Source organism: Melanerpes formicivorus, unplaced genomic scaffold (genome assembly GCF_026170545.1).
Source record: "Melanerpes formicivorus ecotype bairdi unplaced genomic scaffold, bMelFor1.0.p_v2 SCAF_19, whole genome shotgun sequence".
In the NCBI taxonomy this organism is placed as follows: Eukaryota; Metazoa; Chordata; class Aves; order Piciformes; family Picidae; genus Melanerpes; species Melanerpes formicivorus.
The window spans coordinates 14,636,340-14,654,174 of record NW_027142371.1 but is presented as its reverse complement, the minus strand read 5'-3'; the positions used below and the strand labels follow the sequence as shown (position 1 = coordinate 14,654,174).

At 67.4% G+C, this 17,835-nt stretch overlaps 2 protein-coding genes across 2 annotated transcripts; both read left to right on the top strand.

The window, feature by feature from the left end:
- The first annotated feature begins 6,314 nt into the window (after positions 1-6,314).
- ID1 (inhibitor of DNA binding 1) lies at positions 6,315-7,384 on the top strand. The gene is made up of 2 exons (XM_068150416.1): positions 6,315-6,701; positions 7,094-7,384. Exons 1-2 carry the CDS (start codon positions 6,381-6,383, stop codon positions 7,133-7,135), a joined length of 363 nt encoding a protein of 120 aa, XP_068006517.1. The 5' UTR covers positions 6,315-6,380; the 3' UTR covers positions 7,136-7,384.
- Positions 7,385-10,407: 3,023 nt separating this feature from the next.
- Positions 10,408-15,786, top strand: LOC137447040 (bactericidal permeability-increasing protein-like). Its single transcript, XM_068150219.1, has 16 exons — positions 10,408-10,482; positions 11,616-11,759; positions 11,934-12,048; positions 12,192-12,320; positions 12,416-12,571; positions 12,692-12,755; positions 12,880-12,940; positions 13,117-13,208; positions 13,306-13,554; positions 13,653-13,712; positions 14,266-14,433; positions 14,819-14,886; positions 15,116-15,158; positions 15,290-15,353; positions 15,443-15,519; positions 15,589-15,786. The coding sequence occupies exons 1-16, from the start codon at positions 10,428-10,430 to the stop codon at positions 15,628-15,630; spliced, it is 1,587 nt and encodes a 528-aa protein (XP_068006320.1). The 5' UTR covers positions 10,408-10,427; the 3' UTR covers positions 15,631-15,786.
- The last annotated feature ends 2,049 nt before the right edge of the window (positions 15,787-17,835 follow it).

Below are 17,835 nucleotides of genomic sequence, written 5' to 3'. Positions count from 1 at the left end.
ACCCTTCCAGCCTCCTGCAGATGTTTTCTATGACTTGCAGCTCCCTCTCCAGCAGCCCCCGCGCCCCCCCCCAAAGCAAAAACAAGAGAGGCCACTTTAATTCCAATTAAATGCCTCCAGCTAAGCAAACAGAGTGCAGCGGGGCTCGGGCACGGCGCGGCCGCCGCGGAGTCGCTGAGTCTAGACTCCAGATGTGGTTTCAGCAGCCTCCAGTGGCCCCTGGAAAACGGTGCTGGTTCTGCCACGGGGACAGGGCCCTGCCCACTGCCACCCTCTGCCCGGTGTGGGCCTGGCACCGGGTCCCGACAGGCTTTGCATCCCCCCCCCCCCCCCCCCCCGGGTTTGAGTGCTGAGAGCTTGATGCCATCACCACCCTGCCCCCATCTCTGTGTGGCCTCTCCAATGTGCAGGAGCAGCCTGGGGCTGGCACATGGTGTCACTGGCACATGCTGGCACCAGTATATGGGACCCCCAGCACATGGTGGTACTGACACATGGCACCCCCAGCACTGGCACACGGTGGCATTGGTACCATAGTATCCCCAGCACACGGTGGCATTGGCACATGGCACCCCCAGTACATGGCACTGGCACATGGTACCCCCAGCATTGGCACATGGTGGCATTGGCATATGGTACCCCCAGTACATGATGGCATTGGCACATGGTAGCTCCAGCCTTGGCACAGAGTGGGATTGGTGCCATAGTACCCCCAGCACATGGTGGCACTGGCACATGGTACCCCCAGCACTGGCACACGGTGGCATTGGCACCATGGTACCCCCAGCACACGGTGGCACTGGCACACGATGGCAGCGGCACCCCCGGCAGCAGCGTTGCCCTCCCTGCTGCCCCAGGGCGCAGAGGGCAGCTGGTGCCAGCCCTGCGTGCAGAGGGAGCAGGCAGCGAGCCAGGAGCGCTGCCGGGGCTGCAGGGAGCGGAAGGCCGTGGGAGGGGGCCGGCAGGGTCGCCCCTCAGCCTGCCCTGCCGGCAGGAAGGAAGCACTGCAGGCCCTGCGAGGAGCTGCTGGCGCCGCGCTGGCCCCGGCCCCGCTCGGCCGCTGCTGCACCTGGGCCCTGTGGCACCTCCGCTGCCAGCGCTGCCATGGCCACGAGGCTCCTCTCTGTCTGGGCCACCACGGAGCCACCTTCCCTCGCCGCGGGGTCCCTCCAGCTCAGGGGGGCTGTGCAAACCTGAAGGCTCTGGCAGGAAGCCTCCATCCACAGAGCTGAGCTCATGCAGGGCTTTAGGGTGCTCCCCCCCTGCCCCCCACCAACCATGGCCCCTCAGGGCACTGCTGTAGGTGCCCACTGCTTCCATGAGCACCTTCCACTCATGCCAAGCTCCTGCCAGGGATTGCAGCAGGGTGGGCTGAGCTGGAGGCGTGCAGTGGATGCCCCTGGGAGCAAATGCCAGGCAGTGGAGTGGTGGTTTCATGGGTGGGGAGTGCTGGTGCCTGGGGTGGGGGATGCAGCAGAGCCCTGCAGAGCCACCACCATGGCTGGGGGTGCAGCTGCTGGGATGGCACAGGGATGCCCATCTGGGGTCCTGTAGGGTGGTAGGTGCTGGCAGTGGGACCCAAGGTCCTGCAGGACTCTGAATGCTGGTGGTGAGAGCTGGGGTCCTGCTGGGGGCTGGTGGTGAGAGCTGGGGTCCTGCTGGGGGCTGGTGGTGAGAGCTGGGGTCCTGCTGGGGGCTGGGTGCTGGTGGTGAGAGCTGGGGTCCTGCTGGGGCTGGGTGCTGGTGGTGAGAGCTGGGGTCCTGCTGGGGGCTGGTGGTGAGAGCTGGGGTCCTGCTGGGGCTGGGGGCTGGTGCTGAGAGCTGGGGTCCTGCTGGGGGCTGGGTGCTGGTGCTGAGAGCTGGGGTCCTGCTGGGTGCTGGTGGTAAGAAGCAGGGCCCTGCTGGGGGCTGGGTGCTGGTGGTAAGAAGCAGGGCCCTGCTGGGGGCTGGGTGCTGGTGGTGAGAGCTGGGGTCCTGCTGGGGGCTGGTGGTGAGAAGCAGGGTCCTGCTGGGGCTGGGTGCTGGTGCTGCGAGCTGGGTGCTGGTGGTGAGAAGCAGGAGCCCTGCAGGGCAGGGGGTGCCGCTGGTGGGAACCAGGGCTGTGCGGGGTGATGGGTGCCGCTGATGGCGCCCGGCCGGCGGCTGTGGACTGGGGGAGGAAGCAAACGGGAGCCCCAGCCCCAAGCCCCGGCCAGGAGGGGCAGGAAGCTGGAATAAATCCCAGGAAGGGCTGCCTGGCTCCAGCTGGTCTGGGCTGCAGCGGATGGAGCCGGGAAGGGGAAGGGAGAAGGCGGGAGGGGATCGCGCAGGGGCTTTCTCAGGGCTCGGCCCCGCTCCAGCTGTGCGCTCGCATCTGCAGCCCTGGCTCTGCACCATCCAGGGCCGAGGTGTGCATGTCCCCAGGGGACATCCGCAGATGGGGGCACGGCGTGAGGGGACCTGGATGGAGCCCGACCCCGGCCAGGGCAGCAGCAGCCCGGGTTTGGGGGTTCCATTCACTGGGGATCCTCCCAGCCTGAGCCGGGGGGTCCAGGCTGCTCTTCCTCTCTGAATGCATCCGGCCCTGGGTTCTACTGCAGCTGGGTGCTGCTGGGGATGGTGCTGCCAGGGCTGGGTGCTGCTGGGGATGGTGCTGCCAGGGCTGGGTGCTGCCAGGGCTGGGTGCTGCTGGGGATGGTGCTGCCAGGGCTGGGTGCTGCTGGGGATGGTGCTGCCAGGGCTGGGTGCTGCTGGGGACGGTGCTGCCAGGGCTGGGTGCTGCTGGGGATGGTACTGCCAGGGCTGGGTGCTGCTGGGGACGGTGCTGCCATGGCTGGGTGCTGCTGGGGATGGTACTGCCAGGGCTGGGTGCTGCTGGGGACGGTGCTGCCATGGCTGGGTGCTGCTGGGGACGGTGCTGCCAGGGCTGGGTGCTGCTGGGGACGGTGCTGCCATGGCTGGGTGCTGCTGGGGACGGTGCTGCCATGGCTGGGTGCTGCTGGGGACGGTGCTGCCACAGCTGGGTGTTTCTGGGCTGGATGATGTTGGGTCTGGGTGCTACTAGAGGAGGGTGCTGCAGGATCTGGGTGCTGCAGGATCTGGGTGCTACTGGGGCTAGGTGATGTTGGGCCTGGGCTCTTCCCAGGCTGGGTGCTGTGGGACTGGGTGATTCCAGGGCTGGGTGCCAACCCAAGGCTGGATTCTGCTGGACTGGGTTAAACAAGGTCTGGGTGCTGCTGGGGCTGGATGCTGGGTCAGTCAGGGCTGGGTGCTTCAGGGGGTGGTGTGGGGGTACTGTCAGGGCTCTGTTCTGTCCGAGCTGGGCGCTGCCAAAGCTGGGGCACTGTCCAGCCACCATTCCCACCACAGCTCAAGCAGCCCCCGGCGGCCCCTCACCAGCTTGGCGTGGCCGTGCCCTGTGTGGTCCCAGCGGGGTGGGGGTGGGGGGTGGCCGGGGGGCTTTGATGTCCTCGGCTGCCGGGCAACCCCAGCTCAGCGCAAAGCAGCCACCCCCCCGGCCGGGCTGAGCCCCCCCGCTCCCCGCCAGCGCCATATGGCCCCGGCCGCTGTTACCGCGCCGCTCGCCCCGTTCCCAGAATTGAGATGGAAATGAAGCGATCAGTCTTGCCGGACACCGCGGCCGCTGCCCGGCCCGGCGTGCTGGGACACAGCCCAGCTGCGCCCACGGCAGCCTCCCAGCCACGCTGCCAGCCCCTGACACGCAGAGGGGCTGGGGTGAGGGTGCCTGGGGACACAGAGCTGCAGAAGCACAGAATGGTTGTGGGTGGAAGAGTTCTTTAAGATCATGGAGCCCAAACCTTCCCCCAGCACTGCCAGGGCACCACCAAACCGTGGCCCTCAGCACCACAGCTCCGCAGCTTTGAAGCCCCTCCAGGGATGGGGACTCCACCACTGCCCTGAGCAGCCTGGGCCAGGCCTGGGCAACCCTTTGGGGAAAGAAATTGTTCCTCATGGCCAACCTAAACCTTCCCAGGGACAACCTGAGGCCATTTCCTCTTGTCCTCTTGATTGTTCATTGAGAGAAGAAACCAACCCCCACCCAGCTCCAGCCTCCTTCCAGGGAGCTGTAGAGAGCCTCAGTCTCCCCTCAACCTCCTCCTCTCCAGAATAAAGAGCCCCCCTTCCTTCAGCTGCTCCTCCCCAGCCCTGGTCTCCAGACCCTTCCCCAGCTTTGCTGCCCTTCTCTGGACCCACTCCAGCACCTTGATGCCCTTCCCGGAATGAGAGCCCCAAACCTGAAGGCAGGGTTTGAGGTGCAGCCTTCCCTCAGCCTCCTTTTCTCCAGGCTCAGCACCCCCAGTTCCCAGAGCAGCCCGGGGGTGTCTGTGCCATGTGCGTCCTGGCACCCACCGTGTGGCAGCCGAGCTCACCCTGGTGCCCACGTCAGCCGGGGTGGCCCGGGTGCTGGGGGGCTGCGGGCAGTGTGCCCATGGGGGGGGTGAGGGCCAGCCCGCGGTGGCCGTAGCGCATTGTTGGCGGCACAGCTGGCGACACCGGGCCGGCCAGCAGCGCTGAATGACATTCCTGTGCACAATGTCCCCAGCCTCCCCGCCGCGGCACGGCCACCGCTGCCAGATGGGGGCTAATTAGCAGCTTTGAGAGCCACGGTGGGAACCGGGCAGCGCCAGGCCCTCCGGCGAGCCCTGAATGGAGGGGGTGACCCCGGCGTCGTGCCCACCCTGGGAACCGCCACCGCAGTGGGATGGGGGGACACGGGACAGAGGGATAGGGGAATGGAGGGACAGAGGGGTGAACGGACAGAGGGATGGGGAGGAGAGGGACAGGGTGTGGAGGGACAGAGGGGTGAACGGATGGAGGGATGGGGAGGAGAGGGACAGAGGGATGGGGGAGTGGAGGGACAGAGGGGTGAACGGACGGAGGGATGGGGAGGAGAGGGACAGGGTGTGGAGGGACAGAGGGATGGAGGAATGGAGGGACAGAGGGATGTAGCTCTCTCCAGCCAGCCTGGCAGGGTTAAAGTCCATCTGTAGCCTCCAGGTTTGCTGCCCACCCGGGGAGGAGGAGGAGGGGAGGAGGCCTTCAGCTCTCTGTGTTTGTGCATGTCCTCACCTGTGTGCATCCACATGTGTGTGCATGGCTCCACGTGTACCCATACCCTCACATCCATGTGCCTGACTGCAGTGGGGATGTCTCTCCCCCAGGCCTCACGGGGATGCCTGTACCCCCACGAGGGTCGCAGTGCTGCCCCTGTCCCTGTATTGCTGGGGGGGTCTCTGTGCCTCCGTGCCCCCGTGGCGGGTCCCAGTGCCCTCAATGTCCCTATGTGTAATGTCGGGGTCCCCCCCGTGCCCCGTGTGTAATGGCGGTGGCCCTTGTGCCCCTGTATGTATGTCAGTCCCCTCCGTGTCCCCGCAGAGCTCCCGGTGCCCCCCGTGCCCCTGTATGTAATGTCAGTCCCCACCGTGTCCCCGCAGAGCTCCCGGTGCCCCCCGTGCCCCTGTGTGCAATGTCGCTCCCCCCCGTGTCCCCGCAGAGCTCCTGGTGCCCCCCGTGTCCTCGCAGTGCTCCCGGTGCCCCCCGTGTGCAATGTCACCCCCCACCCCGTGTCCCTGCAGAGCTCCCGGTGCCCCCGTGTGCAATGTCGCCCCTCCCGTGCCCCGCAGAGCTCCCCGTGCCCCCGTGTGCAATGTCGCTCCCCCCCCGTGTCCCCGCAGAGCAGCTCCCGGTGCCCCCGTGTGCAATGTCGACCCCCCCCCCCCGTGTCCCCGCAGAGCTGCCGGTGCCCCCCGTGCCCCGCAGAGCTGCCGGTGCCCCCGGTGCCCCCGGTGCCCGGGCTGGTTGCAGGTGTGTGGTGTCCCCCCTCAGCCCCGCCTCCGTCGCCATGGGCACCGCCCGCGCGGCGCCGCGCTGACAGCGCGCGGGGTTTTATGAATGGGTGACGTCACGGGCCTGGCGTCTGCAGGTCTGAGCCGCCGGAGAGCGGGGAGGGGGCGGGGGGGCAGCGGGAGGCCGAGGGGGCTGCGCGGAGGGGGAGTAACCGGGGGGCCTAAGGGGAGGAAGTTAGGGGCGAGCGGAGCTGCGCGGACCCCGCCACCGGGATCCTCCGTTAATGCCGGAGAAGTGTCGGGGCAGACGGTGCCCACGACCCCGCCGCACCCCCGCTATGTGTGTCGCCCCCCCACCTCTCCTGCCCTCTCCCCGCCGCTGCCCCTTTAAGGCGCTGACCGCCCGGAGCTGGGGAATGGAATGGGAGGGGCCGGCCGCACCCCTGCTGCGTCGCTATTGGCCACGGCTCTTCCCCTGGCCCCGCCTCCCCCGCCGGCAGCGCTCTATAATTGGCGCGGCGGGGCGCGGGCTGCGCTGTTCGCTCGCAGGGTCCTGCCGCTGATCCTCTCTCCCTCGCCGCTCTTTACCTCGCCATGAAGGTTGCCGCCGCCGCTCCTTCGCCGTTGCCTGCGGGTCCCGGCGGTTCGTTGAAGGCGGTGAGGCCCGGGGAGGCCGCTCGTTGCGGGCCGGGCCCAGGAGTGTCCCCGGGAGCGGCGGAGCAGGCGGCTGCCGCGCTGCTGTACGACATGAAAGGCTGCTACTCGCGGCTGCGGGCGCTGGTGCCCACGCTGCCACGGCACGGGAGGGTCTCCAAGGTGGAGTTGCTGCAGCACGTCATTGACTACATTTGGGACCTCCAGCTGGCTTTGCAGCGCGGGCCCCCCCGTCCCGTCGCCGCCGGTGACACCCCTGAGGTGAGTGTGGAACCCCGCTACCGACCTGGTCCTGTTCTCGCTGTACCGGATTCCCTTTTCGCTCTGCACCGCGCTGTCTCTTTCCCGGCGTGTCTCTCTTGCCCTCTTCTGTTTCTGGGATCCCTCTGTGGTGGGTGTGGACTGTCCGGCACCGACCTCGTCCCGCTTTCACGCCGGCGTCCCCGGTCTCCCTCCTCCCCGGCTCTGTTCTGTCTCTCAAATCCCCGAGACCCTGTCGAAGTGGGTGTAGACCCCTATCAACAGCCCGGGCCGGTTCTCTCGCCGGGCTGCACCGTGCCCTTCCGCTCCGCTCCGTACTGTCCTGTCCCCGAGAGTCTCCTTCCATCCCCAGGACCCATCCTGACCAGCCGCTTCCCTTCTGTTTTCTGCAGGCTCCGTGCATCCCGGCTGCTGACCGGATCCTGTGCCGCTGAGACCACTCCGGACCCTTCACCAAGAGCCCCGGGACCCCCGGAGCACCGCGGCTTTTCTGTGTCCCGGGACTCCCGGGGCACAGCTGGCGCCGGCAGCTGCTCCCCGCCCGGGAGAAGCTGTCGGGGGGCCGCGGGCCGTATCCTTCTCAGATTGCTGAGAGCATTCCCCGTATTGTATATTACAATGATGCTACCGAATATTGTTCTACAATAGCTGGAGTTTTGTTATTAAACAAGCCCTGATGACCAGCACGGCTTCAATTCCTACCTCCGGGGGGGCTTCGGGATGGGCTAAGCCCTGGGCACCTTCCCCCCCCATGGAGCATGAAACTGGAGGAGGGAGGTGTGGAGCACTGCGGGCTGGGAGGGTTTGCTGTGGGATACTGAGGCTGGATCCCTGTAGTGGTGCAGGAGGGAGTGTTCCACAGGTGGGTCCCAGTAGCCCCTGCCAGTGTCCTGCTGTGGTGGGGGCAGGGTGTCCTGGGGTCTGCAGGTGGCTTGTCACGGCTCTGTGTCCCCACAGAGTCCTGTACTTCTCCCTTGGGCTCAGACGGGGGGGTGTCGGGGACAAGCACACGAGGGAAGGTGGTCTGCACCCCGATTTCTGCAGCACTGGGCTGTGTCCCCCCTGGGCAGTCACTTGGCTGGGGCCATGACAAGGAGTAGGTAGTACTGGGAGCCCTGTGCCCACATGGAGTGTGGGGGGGTCCTGGTCTCCCTGGGCAGTGGTGACTTTACCTCGTGGGTGTCTCTGCCCCACTCCTCAGCAGAGCCACCCCCACTGCGTGGCGCTCTTGGGGCTCCTGCAGTTGCCCCTGTGTCAGGGCTGCGGCTTGGGGTGCAGGCAGCTGTGGGGTGAGGGTGACACCTTAGGGGCTGGTTGTGTTGTGCTGGCCTGAGGGAGAGCAGATGTGAGCCCCGGGGTGGTGCCCCAAGGGAAGGTTGGTGTAAGCCCTGGCATGCCCTGTGCTGCGGTTTGAGCTTCCCCCCCCGCCCGTGGGGCCAGGCCTGGAGAAGGTTTTTGGGTGGAGGAAATTGCATCAGAGGTTGTGCAACTCCTGTGGTCTTGGGGTGCCCCAGGCAGCAGCTGACCTGAGCATGCCCTCTGGGGACACAATGCCTCCCACAGCAGATGTTCATGAGCCTGGTGAGGGCAAATTGGGGTGCCCGGGGGGGACTCCTGCTGCCCCAGCCACTTGGGCTCTTCCTGCCCTGCAGGGGCTGCCCTGGCCGTGGGCTGTGTGCCTTGGCACCAGTGTTTGCTTGTTTGTTGGCACAGTCATGGCTCTCGTGTGTGTCTGTGCCCATGTGTGCCCACTCGTGGCTTCCCAGCCCAGCAGCTCCCCCTGGCAGGGTGCTGAGAACGGGCAGGTGACTTAGGGAGCCAGGACATGGCCTTGTTCTGGCTGTGACACAGCAGCAGGGGACAGCTGGGGGGGTCCGTGGGCTCCAGACCTCTGTGGACGGACGAAAGGTGTCCTGTTAGCCCTGGTGGCGCATCTGGCATTGAATCAGTCGCCTCCATCGCCCCCTGCTCTCTGTTATTCCCACTGCTGTCCCTCCTATCATCCCCTGCTGCCCTTCATTGCCGCGGCAGCTGCCGGCTCCCTCCCGGTCCCGGAGCACGCCAGCGCCGGTGCCGTGGGTCCCTCTCCCGGTGCCTGCTCGCACTGCATGGACCAGGCTGAACCGCGACCCCGAAGGAGCTCGGAGTGCCCCGGGCACGGGAGCAGCTGGGGGGCTGAGAGCGCTTCTGGGGCTGGGAGTGGCACGGAGGGTCCTGGGGTTCTTCCCACCCCCCCGTGCAGCAGCCACAGCTGTGCCATGCTTCCAAGTGCCACCCTTGCCTGGTTGCTGCCAACAGACACAGGAACTCCAGCTGGAGCTATGGGCAAAGCGACTCCCTGTGGGTGCCAGTGTGTGTCCCAAGTCTCTGCCCAGGCTCCCTGGGTGCCAGTGTGTGTCCCAAGTCTCTGCCCTGACTCCCTGGGTGCCAGTGTGTGTCCCCAAGTCTCTGCCCGGGCTCCCTGGGTGCCAGTGTGTGTCCCAAGTCTCTGCCCTGACTCCCTGGGTGCCAGTGTGTGTCCCAAGTCTCTGCCCAGGCTCCCTGGGTGCCAGTGTGTGTCCCCAAGTCTCTGCCCGGGCTCCCTGGGTGCCAGTGTGTGTCCTCAAGTCTCTGCCCGGGCTCCCTGGGTGCCAGTGTGTGTCCCCAAGTCTCTGCCCGGGCTCCCTGGGTGCCAGTGTGTGTCCCCAAGTCTCTGCCCTGACTCCCTGGGTGCCAGTGTGTGTCCCCAGGTCTCTGCCTGGGCTCCCTGGGTGCCAGTGTGTGTCCCAAGTCTCTGCCCTGACTCCCTGGGTGCCAGTGTGTGTCCCCAAGTCTCTGCCCGGGCTCCCTGGGTGCCAGTGTGTGTCCCCAAGTCTCTGCCCAGGCTCCCTGGGTGCCAGTGTGTGTCCCCAAGTCTCTGCCCTGACTCCCTGGGTGCCAGTGTGTGTCCCCAGGTCTCTGCCTGGGCTCCCTGGGTGCCAGTGTGTGTCCCAAGTCTCTGCCCTGACTCCCTGGGTGCCAGTGTGTGTCCCCAAGTCTCTGCCCGGGCTCCCTGGGTGCCAGTGTGTGTCCTCAAGTCTCTGCCCGGGCTCCCTGGGTGCCAGTGTGTGTCCCCAAGTCTCTGCCCAGGCTCCCTGGGTGCCAGTGTGTGTCCCCAAGTCTCTGCCTGGGCTCCCTGGGTGCCAGTGTGTGTCCCAAGTCTCTGCCTGGGCTCCCTGGGTGCCAGTGTGTGTCCCCAGGTCTCTGCCCGGGCTCCCTGGGTGCCAGTGTGTGTCCCCAAGTCTCTGCCCGGGCTCCCTGGGTGCCAGTGTGTGTCCCAAGTCTCTGCCCGGGCTCCCTGGGTGCCAGTGTGTGTCCCCAAGTCTCTGCCCTGGCCTCCTGCCCGAGCCCTGTGTGCCCCATGCCTGAGCACCAGGGCACGAGGAGGTGATGTGGCCTTGCCCCAGGGCCTGGCACTGCCAGGGTGGTGGTTAAGCAGGGGAAGGTGTTGTGTGGAGCAGGGCTGGCAGCACCTGGCACGTGCTGGGGTGCTCCGGGGAGCCCTGAGCAGGGCCCAGCCCCGAGGGCATCTGTGCCCCATCAGCTCTCTTGTGTTCCTGCGACCTGATTCATCCCGGAAGGGATTAGGGCCCGGGGAGCCAAGTGACATCCTGGTCTGACCAGCCTGGCCACCCCGGGGTGGACAGAGGTGGCAAGAGCCAGTCCCTGCTGCTCCCTGCCTCTGACGGCCCTGGGGACACGGAGGAGATGGCACCCACGGCAGGACCCCCAGCTGCCATGGCACCGGGCACTGGTGGCCACGGTGAGGTTTGCTCCAGGGGATGGAGGGGCTGTGGTGGGCACGGGGCTGGGGGCCAGGGCTGGCCTTGGGCACACTGATGGGGGTTGTGGCCATTGTGGCCATCACTGGTGGCACTTGGGGTCCCTGGCAAGGGGGCAGCTGCTTGTGAGGGGTCTGTAAGGTCCATGGCATGGGGCTGTGGTCCCTGCAGCGAGGTTGGCTGTGGGCACTGTGTCTCCTCGTGATGGAATGGGGCCCTGGCCCCCCTGGAAGCATCCCCAGTGCTGTCCTCAGGCTGGGTGCAGGTGGGCAGGGGACCTCTGGCAGCCACAGCCTGTGGCACCACCCAGCTGCAGAGGCCACCCCCACCGGGGGAGAGTCCCAGGGGCAGTGGGGTTGGGAACATGGGGTTGGTCTTCCCCTGCACCTGGGGCTTTCTGGGGGGGACTGCACAGTTCTGTTCCTGCTCTGACCTTCCTGTCACCCCAGGACCCTTGGGGCTGCCACTGTGTTCTGGCCATCCTCACCCCCACTGAGGTTCAGGTGGCACCACGCAGGGTCTCCAGAGCCCTTCCCAAGGAGGGGGCAGCAGCTGCTCCCTGGGAGAAGTGGGTCAAGCCCTGTGCTTGCTGTGCAGCCCCCCCCCTGCCCTGGGACTGACTCACTGTGACCCCCACTCCTCTGTCACCCCCAGGCTGGGCACAGCCAAAGCCCCTTGGGACCCTGGCTCCTCTGTCACCCCCAGGCTGGGCACAGCCAAAGCCCTTTGGGGTCTGGCCCAGCTGGCTCCTTGCTTGTCCCCACATGCCAGCCACGAGTCCCTGCATGCCAGCCACAGGTACCCCCTGGGGAGCCCTGGCTGATGCCCCCAGCTCGCTGGGACCCCCCCCAGGCAGGGTACAGCAGTGAGGTGGGGTGGGAACCTGCCTTCCTCTGCTCCCACAGTGGCCACGAGTGGGGAAGGCCAGGGGAAGTGGCTTCCCCTTTGAGTCACCCGTTGGGCAAGGCTGGGCATTCGGTGGCAGGGGCACTGTGGTGGCCCCAGCACGTGTGCAGGACTCCCCCGGGCTCCCTGTGCCCAATATAAGCCCTGGTGCAGGTGGATGGGGTGCCCAGGGTGCTCGGGCGTCCCACAGCCATGCCCACTGTGCCAGCCTCCAGGTGCCAGCGCCGTCCCCAGGGCACACAACGGCCGGCATGGCTCTGCCTCTTGCTGCTCCTGCTGACTGCCTGCGTGCCCACCGCGGGCATCAACCCTGGCATCAAGGCCTGGCTGACCCGCAGGACGCTGGAATTTGGTGAGCTCTGCACCCCCGGCCATCCAGGGGGGAACCAGGCAGGGCCCGGAGCAGGGCGATGCCCAGGCTGCCAGGGCTGGGGGCGGTGGAAGGGGTGTCCTGGACCTGGCTGCTCACCCCCCTGGCACCCCAACCCCTGCCTGGTGCCCGCCTCTGAACCCTGCCTCTGCCCAGGTCGGCGTTTCGGGCTGGAGCTGCTGCAGTCGCTGCTGCAGAAGGAGCATGAGCTGAACCTGAGCGGCTCCCACCGCATCCCGCTGCTGGGGACGCTCTCCTATGATGTGCCCCGGTAAGGGCGCTGCCCCCAGCGCTGCCCCCAGCGCTGCCCGCAGCCCTGCCCCCAGCCCTGCCCCCAGCGCTGCCCCCAGCGCTGCCCCCAGCCCTGCCAGGCGCCAGGCGCAGCCCTGAGCCCAGGCTGCCTGTGCCCTGCAGGATCCACATCCAGGAGCTGCAGCTGAACGACTCCAGCTTGGACTTCGCCGAGGACGTGGGGGTGAAGCTGAGGGTGCAGCGCGGCCGCCTCCGCCTCAGCGCCGACTGGGGAGCCCGGCTGGGTGCCCTGTGAGTGCTCGCCCGGGGCGGGCACCGAGAGGGGCACACGGGTGGCTCAGGGTGGCTCGAAGCCGTCCCCCCGTGCTCACCCGCTCTGTCCCCAGCCAGGACAAGGGCTCCGTTGAGCTGCTGGTAGGTGACCTGGCCGTGCTGACCGTGCTGGGGGTGGGTGACGACGGCGGTGGCCGCCCCAGGGTGTGGAGTGCCAGCTGCGATGCCCGCGGCACCGACCTGAACATGCAGTTTCGCCATGGGTACAGGTGATGCCGGGACCCCTATTCCCCTCCTGTCCCTGGCACAGGGGGGCTCTCAGGTGCCCCTGGCCGGGGGGGGCTGTGGGGCACCCCGGGGTGACATGAGGACCCTGCTCTGCCCCACAGCTGGCTCTACAACCTGCTGGCACCGCTGGTGCAGAGCCCCCTGCGGCAGGAGCTGAACAGGAAGGTGAATGCTTGGTCCCTGTGCCGTGGGCTGTGGAGGTTTTCCCTCTCCCTCCCCCGTGGCAGGCTCGGGGAGCGGCTTGGGGACCCCCAGCCCCGGGTTTGCTGATGCTCTGCTCTGCTTCCAGCTCTGCTCTGAGCTCCGCAGGGGTGTCCACAGGCTGGAGGCTGCCCTGAAGCACATGGATGGTGGGTGAGGGGACCCTGGGGAGCCAGGGGTGGGGCAGGAGGGGACAGCACAGGGTGGTCCGGGGAGGTCTGCAGGACCTTGCTCTGTGTGTGTGTGTGGGGTCTGCCCCCTCAAATCAGGGCTGCAGGAGGGGCTGGTGGTCCAGCTGCCCCCAGCCCCCTCTGTGTCCCTGCAGTGTCCACCCAGCTGGATCCTTTTGCTGCCATCGACTACTCCCTGCTGGGGCCACCGACCATCGGCGCAGAGCACGGGGATGTCGCCCTCAAGGTAAAGTCGTCCTGGGCGCCCCTGGGCTGGCTCTGGCAAGGTGGGCACAGGGGGACCTGGCTGAGCCTCGTGTCCGTCTGTCTGTCTGTCTCTGCAGGGGGAGTTCTTCACGGTGGGCAAGTTCCAGCAGAGACCATCCTTGGGGCTGCCCATGGCCCTGCCCGTGCCCCTGCCCGTGGCCCTGCCCGTGGCCCTGCCCGTGCCCCTGCCCACGGCCTTGCCCACAGCTGGGGCCGTGCCACAGGAGCCCATGCTGCTGCTGGCTGTCACTGAGCAGGTGGCCAACTCTGCTGCCTTCACCTACTTCATGGCTGGGGCCCTGCGCAGGAGGATCTCCAGCAACATGGTAGGGACAGAGGGACAGCTCCAGCCACGGCTGTGGGGCCCAACTGCCCCCCACCGAGGGGGCCCTGTGCCCACCCTGACCCCTCTGCTGCCTTCCAGCTCCTGAAGCAGTTCCCCATCCAGCTGAGGACCAAGAGCATGAAGCTGCTCTCCCCACAGGTGGGTGAGGGGGGCATGGGGCACAGGGAGAAGGGGACACAGGTGGGATGTGGGCTAGGCCAGGCCACTGGCAGCATGGGACATGGGAGGGGATGCAGGAGGTCCAGAACTTGGGATGGATGTGGGTAGGGTGGGGTGCAGGAGCAGGGGGTGGGATGCAGGGGTGGGACACAGGAGGGATGCCACATGGAATGTGGGAGGGACAGGATGCAGGTGGGAGGGGACAGAGGATGGCATGGAGGTGGAATGGGAGAGGACAAGGGATGGGATCAAGCAGCAGGGGGCCCAGAAGGGCTGGGGTGAAGGGGAAATGGGAGGTGGGCAGGGTGGGATACAAGATGGGATGAAGGCAGGATGGGACCTGGGCAGCACAGGACCACCCTGCCTGCCCCCAGGCAGGATGATGGTGAGCCCTCATCATGTTCCACCTCCTCCTCCTCCTCGGCTGAGGGCTCTGGAGGGTGGTGGGAAGCAGCTGGGAGGTGGGGCTGGTGCCCACGGTGCTGGCAGTGCCAGTGTGGCTCCGTGCCAGCCCGGCCTGTGTGCCCCACAGCTGCAGGAGCGCTACCCAGACCAGCCCATGGAGCTGGAGCTCTGGGCACGCCAGCCCCCCCTGCTCTCCTGCCACCCCCACGCCCTGCATGGCATCCTCTTTGGCTCTGCTGAGGCCTTCGTGGTGCTGCCCAATGCCACCAGGGTCCCTGCCTTCCTGCTGAACATCGTGAGTGCCTGCTGCTGCCATGGCACTGGGGCATGCTGTGTGGCACTGGGTGATGCTGGGGTGGTGCTGATTGGCACTGGGTGATGCTGGAGTGATGCTGAGTGGCACTGGGTGATGCTGGAGTGATGCTGGAGTGATGCTGAGTGGCACTGGGTGATGCTGGAGTGATGCTGGGGTGGTGCTGTGTGGCACTGGGTGATGCTGGAGTGATGCTGGGGTGGTGCTGCGTGGCACTGGGTGATGCTGATCAATGCCAAGGTGATGCTGACACAGTGCTAGGTGGCACTGGGTGATGCAGGGCAATAATGGGTGGCACCAGGTAAGGCTGGGTGGTGCAGAGCTGCAGGCACTGCCCTGCTCTTCCCAACGTCTCTTCTTGCTGCAGGATGCCAACGTGACTGGGAAGCCAAGGATCACCAGGACCAGGCTGGGGGGCACTGTGAAGCTGACTGGGTGAGACCCCAGCCCCATGCTGGGTCTGGCTCTCTCTGGGAGCTACCTGGGGAGCTGCCCCTGTTCCCCACCTTGGGCCATTTGCCTCCCTGACTCAGCCCCTGTCCTGCCCTGGCTCTTGGCTGTGCCTGCTGCCCTGGCACTGGGCACCCAGGCAGGCTTTCAGCTGGCCCTGGGAAGGGACAGTCCCTGTGCCCACACCTGGCTCTCACTCTCTTCTCGCCCTCAGGCTCAGTGTGACACAGGTGGCATCACAGGTGGGCCCCGTGGAGGTGAGTGGCTGTGCTGGGGGCATGGGGAGGCAGCCCCCGGGAGCCCTGGGCTCTGCATTGCTCTGGGGGGTGCTGGGGGGGGGGCTCAGCCATGGCTGCCTGGGCTCAGGGGCTGCCTGTCCTGTCCCCAGGTGAAGAGGCTGGAGACCCTCCTGAAGTTCGGGCTGGGGCTCTTTGGGGTCCCTTGGGCTAACAGTGAGTGCTGTCCCCCTCCTGTCCCCAAGTTCCTAACCTCAGCTGCCCCCCCCGGCTGCCCCCTCTGATGCCCTGCTCTCCCCCCCCAGAGCGGCTCCAGGCTGGCATCCCCCTGCCCATCCCGCCCGGCCTCAGCCTGCTGGACCCCCAGCTCTGGCTGCAGGAGGTGAGTGCCACCACTGTCCCCTCACCCCCATGCCCCCCACGTGCCCCCTCTCACCCTGACTCCCCCCAGGGCTTTGTGCTCATCTCCACGGACCTGCAGGACAAGCCATGAGAGACTCCCTGCGTGGGACCCCCCCTGCCCCCTCCCCAGCCCTGTCCCTGTCCCACCGGCAGCCAAGGGCAGGCTGCTGCCGCTGTGGCTCTGTGTGTGTCCCCCCCCCCATTCGTGGGACCTGCTGACCACCCCCCCCCCAGCTGGGGGTGGGTTCCTCGGTGGGATTAAAGCTGCCAGTGTGGCTCAGCCTGCCGTGGGTGTCTGTGGGTTCCCTAGGCAGGGTCCCCCCCGTGCTGGGGGTATCGTGGGGTGCCCCCCAGCCGCAGGGGGCTGTGGCCGTGCTGGGGCCGGGGGGTCCTGTCCGCTGTGCTGGGGGGCAGAGGAGCAGCTGTCCGGGGCTGGGGCTGGGGCTCGGGTGGGCGCTAGTGGCTCCTGGGGAGCTGGGGGGGGTCACCCCCAACCCGGGGGGGTCACCCCCAGCCCTCCGCTGTCTCCTGGCCGTCGTGCGGCCGCTGCGGCTCGGCCGCTTCCCCCGACGCCCACGGGAGGGCGCTCGTGTCCGTGGGTCCCACCGGGTCCAGCCAGCCCCCGGCTCCGGCCGCTGCCCTCCTCCCCTGGGGGGGGCGAAAGGGACGTGCGGGGGGGGGGGGGAGGCTGAGCCGCAAGCAGGGAGCGCAGCAGGCTCAGCACCACCCGGGCGGGGGGCAAGCTGGGCCAAATCCAGTCCCCTCCGAAGGGCAGGGGGTGCTGGGAGGGCCTCTCCCCCACTGCCAGCTCAGGGATGGGCAAAGGGCAGCCCCAGGAGCACAGGGGGGACGCGGGACCAAGACCCCTCCCTCCTCCCCCCAACACGGCCCTGGATGGCACCCCCGTGGTGCTGAGCCCCCAAACCCGGCCCAGGGAGGAGCCTCAGCCCCTTGGTGAGGACACAGGGTGGGCAAGGTGGAAAGCAGCAGGGCTGGGCAGGGACCACCGTGGGCACTGGCAGTGCCAAGCCAGCCCTGCCCTGGGCACAACAGCAACCCCACAGCGGTGGCTCCACAACGATGCCCTGGGCACAACACTCCCTCCCCCCTCCTCCCTCCCTCCTCCCTCCTCCCTCTAAGGAGGATTCCCTTTCCCCTTTCCCCTATTCCCTTTTTCCCTTTTCCTCTCCCCTCTTCCCTTTTCCCCTTTCCCCCTTTTCCTTTTCCTCCCTTCCCTTTTCCCCCCTCTTCCCCTCTTCCCTTTTACCCTCTCCCCCCTCTGTCCCTCTCCCCTCTCCCCTTTTCCCCTCTCCCCTCTTCCCCTTTCCCCTTTTCCCCCTTTCTCTCTTCCCCCCCTTTCCCCCCTTCCCTCCATCCTTTCCCCCACCCCTCCCTCTACCCACCTCTTCCTCCTTCCCCCTCCCCTTTCATCCCCCCAGCCCCCACAGAGGCACAGCACAGCAGCAGCTCCATGGAGAAGTTTATTTGTTGGTTCACCTGCACCTGCGACCCGAAGCGCTCAAGGGGCTACTGCTAACCCCCCCCACCCCCCCCCCTCCCATCGAGCAGGACCCCTTGGGAGCAGCCAGTCCGTGCCCAGTGACCAGGTGGGACCCCACCCCCACCCCCCCCCATATCCCCACCCCCCCACCCCCCAAAAAGCTTTGGAGCCTTCTGGCTGAGCCTCCCCTCCTCTCCTCCCACCCTGGCCTGCGCAGGAGCAGGGCCCCAGACATAAATAGGGACAGACAAGATAACAAAAATAGCGTTCAGAGTATTCACAGAGGGGTTAAAAACCACGGGGGAGGGGCAGCAGAGCGGGCAGGGGGCGGGCACGGCCAGATGGGCACCGGGGAGGGCACGGCTGGGTGAGCCTGCGGGCACAGCTGCCTCTGCCCTGGGCAGGCTCTGCCCCGGGCAGGCTCTGGAGGGACCGGGGGGGGGGTTCTCAAAGCTCATTTCAGCCCAAAGCCTGCAGCTTCCCTGCCCTGGTGGCAGCAGGAGCAGCGGGGGGGGGGATGCCAGGCTCCTGTGCCACCTCTGTCACTGTCACCGCACGCACCCGTCACAGCCACGCCGCGGGGCAGGGCCCTGCCTGTGCTACAGGGGCTGGCGGGGGGGGGGGCAGCACAGGCAGCTCCTGGAGGGGCTCTCTGAGGGGGGGGAGGGGGCTCTCACCTCCCCCGGGCTGCTGTCCCCGCGGGGGTGGCTGCTGCCGCCAGGGCTCTGCCAGCCTGCTGCTGGGCACCACCTCTGCCTGCTGCTGGGCACCACCTCTGCCTGCTGCTGGGCACCA

What these genes read in the sequence shown, in the direction of transcription:
- ID1 (XM_068150416.1), top strand. Translation starts at nt 6,381, where the DNA reads ATGAAGGTTGCCGCCGCCGCTCCTTCGCCGTTGCCTGCGGGTCCCGGC. An exon ending in CCGCCGGTGACACCCCTGAG is followed by an intron (nt 6,702 to 7,093) that starts GTGAGTGTGGAA and finishes TGTTTTCTGCAG; the next exon opens with GCTCCGTGCATCCCGGCTGC.
- LOC137447040 (XM_068150219.1), top strand. Translation starts at nt 10,428, where the DNA reads ATGGCACCCACGGCAGGACCCCCAGCTGCCATGGCACCGGGCACTGGT. An exon ending in ACCGGGCACTGGTGGCCACG is followed by an intron (nt 10,483 to 11,615) that starts GTGAGGTTTGCT and finishes CCACTGTGCCAG; the next exon opens with CCTCCAGGTGCCAGCGCCGT. An exon ending in GGAGCCCGGCTGGGTGCCCT is followed by an intron (nt 12,321 to 12,415) that starts GTGAGTGCTCGC and finishes CTCTGTCCCCAG; the next exon opens with CCAGGACAAGGGCTCCGTTG.